We start from the raw sequence: 6,550 nt of genomic DNA, 5'->3' as shown, positions 1-6,550 counted from the left end.
ATATATATTGTTCATAGAACATAATGGATAATGATAAAGAGCTATCTGTATGATATAGTTGTTTTGGAATCGCTTATGAAAATAATTCACTCCCAGTAATGGTTAAACTATTTAATAATATATATACATATCCATACAAAATATACATTTTAAAATGAAAATGAAATATGGTTAAATATTGACATCTTAATCGTCTCATTATTTTATAGAATTGTCAAACTTCAGTGTGCTGAAAGCTGTTGTTTCAAGCTGGTATGATCGCCACCGAAGTCTTTCTATGCTGAAAGTGTTGTTCAGAGACAAGGTGGACAATCACAAGCTATCACAAGTAAATAAGACGATGAACTTGCTGAATAATTTGATTACATATGATCATCTGAGTTCACGGAATCTTGGACTCCTGTGTGATACTATTAGAGTAACCAAACATTCAGGTCTTTTAAAGGAGATTAAAGGAAAACTACCATCATTCCCGGATGTGAGGGAAGGAAACATTTCAACAAAATTCACACCTCACAGACAAAAGCTAATGGAATTTGGAATGGTACTGACCCCATCCGATGTGACGCAGATCGATGAGTTGTATAATACACCTCCTAAGGACTATACAGATGGCTGGGAAATGATCACTGATCTTGAAGACAGACTCATAATCATGGAAGGAAATATGAATAAATTCATTGAATTGTTGAAGATCCTAAATCTCCGCCTGGCCATTGACGCACTAACAACATGAAGGTATTCCTCATTGTTTTAAATAACCATGACATGGGTGTTATGTTACATTATTTTATATTGTAAATGTCGTTATGTATAAAGAATGGCTTGAGAGATCAGATTATTATTATTATGTTGCCTACATTCATATACAAGTTTACCGTAATTAATCCTCTCTTTTTTTAATGCAGATGGACTTGATTCCTAAAAAATATTTTGTGTACTGTACCTTCTATTAATATAATAAAAGACAGATTATAGTGGATTGATAAACTGTACTGACTTGTCATTGTACTGTTATTCTTGGGGGGATTTTGTAAATTGCAATTAAAAAAAAACCAAACAAAAGCAAGTTGAGACAATCATTAATTTAATTCATTGATAGATCAAATTATTGTAAAGAGAAACCGAATTATCTTTATTTTGCAGTATGTTCTATAACATATGTGACTCATATGTGACAGTGAAACTGAAATAAGCTACCTCGTTAAATAATATATACTCATAGAAAATTACTCAACTTGTTTGTAACATGTGTTAAATTGCTAAGGCTATTTTTGGAATAATCTATAAATTTATTGGGTGCTTTTTAAATGGAGCAAATCAGAATTGAGGCAGACGAAAGTTGGTAAACACAATTGGAAATTTTTATTTATTAATCAAGTAAATCTAAATAATCAATAATAATCATTTTATGAAAATGTGTTTTTACAGGTTGATCAAAAAGTATCAAAATGGAATTATAACCATGCTGAAATTATTGTACAATGACGTTGATCCGCTAGGCTCCACGACCACGTTGGACTTGTTGAAGTTATTGAACCGCAATGAAATCCTAGTGGATATGATTATTGTTACTGATACAATGTTGTGAAGGGAAAGTCAGTGATCTACTGTGTAAGGCTTTCCACGAAACCAATGTGACGTCATTCTCAGTTCATCGACAGAATCTGATCAAACTCGGTCGAGTAATTTCGCAAGATGACGTTAAGACGCTGGGTGGACTCTACAATTTACCACCGAGTCGATACAAAGACCAGTGGATTCTCATACTGAATCTGTAATAAATTAGAGTAATTCGTAGAAATCAAATGAAGTCATTCATTGATGATCTAAATGAAATTGGACTGAATCAAGCAGCTACAGAATTAGAAAAAGAATTAGAATTTATGACGACACCCATGACGACATGTATGACGACATCTATGATGTCATCTATGATGACATCTATGACGACTGAATGAATGAAAAAGCGCAATGTACATCTCATGGTCAGGCATGGGTATATTATTGTTGTATATATAGTGAAAACAAAGATAAAATCCTCTGTTGCCTAAATGGTATGACGCTTGACGAAATCGCGAGAGATTGTTGGTTCGAATCATCCCGCGAGGGATGATTACTACCATAATAATAAGGAACTTTCGTTGATAAACTATGTTTTATATGATATTATCATGTTTCTATTTATTTGAGCACTGTATTAGGCTATTATCTATTTGATTTATACATTATTTGTGTTCCCAGTGCTAAGCAGCAACTTGATTGAATATTATTTCCTATGATTTACCAGCTGCTACTAAGCTATTAAATAGTTTTAAAAAATTGCTAGCCTATGTGTGAGCCCTCAAGTTGTATGAAAATATCTTTGATATTTTCTGAAGGAGATTGCTGGCGGGAACATTTTCATTTTAATAAAGACATAGGCCTATATGCGTAATAAAAACAGAGATTATAATAGCACAGGTTTAAAATGATTTCTTGCTTCAAACAAAGTGTCTATTCGTAGAAGTCTTGTAAAGATAAGCCTATCCACAAGTGATACCTTTGACTTTAAATTAACATAGATAGAAATATGTTAAATACAGACACAATGTACCATTTAAATAGGCCTTAAAACGTAAAATAGTGTAAAATTTTAATAAATATATGATATAATTAATTAATCTGTTAATTATAAAAGAGTATAGGAATATTTACCGGAAATAAATAATAATAATCATTGTGATTATTGTTCCACGTTTTTGTAGCAATTTTGGACACTATTGATCAGAGGTTTTAAGCTTAAAAGATGTCAAGCCTGCATGTTTCGTAATTCGACATTGAATCCACATAAATATTAGTCAAGGTAACAGCTAATGATAATTGGAGCCAGAGTAATTGGAGCCAGAGTAAGAAAACAAAAATAAATTTAAAACATAAGTTGTAAGAAGTACAGTAAAACCAAATTTAGTTCTTTAAAAGCTGACATAATTGCTGACTATAGTATTGCATATTCATTGATTCAAGAGATTCATTGCACATTTCTCATGGAGTATGGGATGAATGAGTTCAGATATCTGCTTGTTCTGTATTTGTGGCACATTAAGTCTCTTTCCAGAACGCAACCAGCTATAATTATCGAATAAAAGATTAGTTTTTATACATTATTATTCATTTTGCTTTTCTATTATTTTTCTTACACATATATTTTCTCGAGAGATCTGCTCGTTCAATTTTTTCAGCTCTATATATACTCTCTGAATATTCATGCAGCCTAATCGGATTATCAAAACATGACAATGTATCCATAGACATTAACGCTTTCAACAACGAAAGTGTTCTACATTTTAAGTATTATTATTATTGTGGACTCTAAAAAATCTGAAGGTTTTGCAGTCTAACTTTCCCTTTGTCAACGATGACCTTACACTGCATAGACATGCACCCATTATCCAGACTATCAATTTCTATTTGACAGAAACATGTAAAATGCCTAAATATGGTCATGATGACATCACATCATGACCATGTATAGGCACATCATGACTATATATGGGCATACAACAAAAATAGAATAAGTACAGTAGCACCTTCTTTAGACTAACGAAATTTATTGAGCTTTCGTAGCTTCATCGGGAGACACAAGGCATACAACAAGATTGAGTATTGTAGTAGTAGTAGAAGCTAAATGAACGTTTACAATCAAGGCATACAACGGTTTTGTTTTCAAAGGAAATTTTATAATCCTTTCTGTCTTGCTTTATTCAGTTTCAAATGCCTTAAAATAAAAGTTGCATTTACATAAATAGATAAAACATCCATCATTTTTCAATCAATGATGAATTCAATCAACGAATGAACAGTATGGCGTTGTGAACATGCTTTACAATAAGCTTACTGCCTACACTGTCAATAAAATACATTTATGCACTTGTCAATTGTAGTCCCTCTCCCCCCCCCCCCACGGACCTGGGCCATAGCTGACCACTGACGGAACTGAGCCGGGGTTGTGTCCCTGTAGTGCCTGGACTATACCTAAAATTAACCCGTAGATACGGTAACCGACCTCGTAAGGGCCAAAAATGTTACAGGTTAGATTAGCCGGGGTAGTAGTGTCAAACCGGGTCGTCCTACCTAGCAGCAGTGTCGTATCTAGCAGTATTAAAATGGGGGAGGCTGGTGTGAGGGCGCGACCAAAATATGAGGGGGCGTGGAATTTATTTCGGTGGCCACGCCCACTGAAAAATATTGCTTCTTAGATTCCCGAATACACGTTAACCGTGACAGATATGTTAAAGTATATCTCTTGAACGCAGTATTTAAGAAGTGAGATAATACCATAATAAACAAAACTAAACTTTTATTGTCGATTACGATTTCTTGCCTTAATTAAAATTACCGGATTGTTTTAACAATAGATAGTTTTATTTTAAATAGGCTTACATCAACAGTTCTGCATGCACCAGGAAAATTACTATGCTAGACCTTTCGAGGCATCGAATCATACCAACAGTTTTAGAATAATTTATGTGTGTGTTTTTATTATGTGTGACAGCGACCATTTTAGTGACTTTTATAAATATTGATTATTATTATTATTATTATTATTATTAATATTATTATTATTATTAGTTGCTGTGAAATGAAGGACGAATAAATACATAATATGGTGTTTTGATGAACGTCAATTATAAAGGGAAGTTTAGAAGGAGAAAGCATTAACCCATTTTCTTGAGCATAAGCCTAGCATAATTTTTTTTGCTTCGAAATCTTCGAATGGGGGGTGCGACTGGGGGGGGCAAGCTTTTTGTGGGGCGTACACTCCCCCACGCCCCCCACCTTGGATACGCCACTGTCTAGCAGGGTCGTCCATTACAGATTTGATCAAATTTTATACAATGCTGTTTTTCATTTTTGTGAAGGGGGAGGGAGGGGGAGTTGAAGGGTCCAGAGGGATGGGTGCAGGTTAGACGGGCAAACGAACGGACGACATATAGAAGCCCTACTTTAGTACACAGGACTGAATACCGGTACTGTACTTCATTTATATAAGAAATCCGGATCCTGACCATTGTTGACGCTTATTACTATGACGCTTATTACTACTCGCTTAACCACAGCTCCACTCTGTGTGAGCGATTCAGTAAGTTATATAAGAGAAGTGCCTGGGGGTTGGATCTTCACATGTACCCGTAGGTCTCTGTGGTCTAATGGGTATTATATTCACCATGCAGGTTCAAATCCCAGAAGAGAAACTTTTCCATACAACTGAAATAAAGAAACTTATCATTGATGAGCTATGATTTATACAATTATTTAATTATTTTATTTTTTATTTTTTTTGGAAAGCTATATATTTGGAAAAGTAACATTCATAACAATATACTATAATTGATTGTATGCTGAGGATGGGAGGAAAAGTATATAAGCTGGGTCAAGAAAATCCCTCACGTAGGCCTCCGCAGCGCCGCCATTAGTGTGAACTCTCATGGCTCAAAAATCGACGCGGAAATCCAATTCGTGATAACAATAGCTTATTGCATTGTGACGTAGATCCGTTTCTTACTACTGTACTACTGTATATGAATATCAGCTAACGGTCGAACGAGCCAACTATTGTTCCTCGACACAACGCTAAGCACAAATCCACACTACATTACATTTCCGAAGGCCATTTTTGTTCCTAAAGGTGCGTACGATTAAACAGTATATTATTTCCTTAGGGCTATAACTATATATTGACACTTTCATTTAGGTTTTTGAAATACACTCCCAAAAAGATTGTAGACAGAAAATATTTACCATTTGCCCCACCCAGCTTCTGTTACTATTTAGATGGATAGACCTACCAGAAGCGGATTAAGTAACGCGGTTCTTACAATATAGGAATCGTTACTTATATATTCACGTATGGGTATATTCACGTAACCATAGGCCTATATTCACGTCATTATATGTGAATTGCAATGAGATTATACAGATTTAGAGTGGTAGGAGCATGGAGGTAGGCCTATGGTAGGAGGATGTCATTGTTGAGGGTGGGAACTGTAGGCCTAGTGTCTGTCGAGGCATGTGGACAGATTTATCAAACTATAAATCAGCTTAAATTCGTCTGAATAATTATATAGTATATATTGTCGGATGATACAATATTTCTAAATCAATTATGTATTTAGCCGAATGATTTACAAAGGCATACAGGAAGTAGAAGCGGAATAATTCAAAATCATGATTGAGGCTGTGCACTCATGAAACAGTCTGTAGTGCAAAATAAAATGTTGAGTTTGTAACCTAGTGTCTTTGATTACTTATATATATATATTCATATATACAGATATACATATAAATAAACATATATACATATACATATATACATAGGCCTATTATACATATGTACATATATACATATACATGTACATATATATGTATGTAGGCCTATATACACATTTATACATATATATATATTTATATATACATAAATATACATATGTGCATATATACACATATATACATATATATACGCACATACATACATATATACACACATATACACACACACACACACACACAT

The 6,550-nt window shown here is 34.0% G+C and overlaps 2 protein-coding genes across 2 annotated transcripts in view; both read left to right on the top strand.

Moving 5' to 3' along the window:
* LOC117106491 overlaps nt 1-53 on the top strand; it is a 3,226-nt gene extending 3,173 nt beyond the window's left edge. Inside the window, exon 4 of the mRNA XM_033247852.1 lies at nt 18-53. Within this exon, the coding sequence (XP_033103743.1) occupies nt 18-53 (36 nt within the window). The remainder of the gene's footprint in view (nt 1-17) is intronic.
* Nucleotides 54-5,577: 5,524 nt separating this feature from the next.
* Nucleotides 5,578-6,550, top strand: part of LOC117106506 — a 9,379-nt gene continuing 8,406 nt past the window's right edge. Inside the window, exon 1 of the mRNA XM_033247875.1 lies at nt 5,578-5,668. The gene's annotated coding sequence lies outside the window, so the exon portion shown is untranslated. The remainder of the gene's footprint in view (nt 5,669-6,550) is intronic.

Source organism: Anneissia japonica, unplaced genomic scaffold, assembly GCF_011630105.1.
Source record: "Anneissia japonica isolate Jap-2015-1 unplaced genomic scaffold, ASM1163010v1 scaffold368_len332514_cov184, whole genome shotgun sequence".
Lineage (NCBI taxonomy): Eukaryota > Metazoa > Echinodermata > Crinoidea > Comatulida > Comatulidae > Anneissia > Anneissia japonica.
This window is presented reverse-complemented; position numbering and strand designations above follow the sequence as displayed.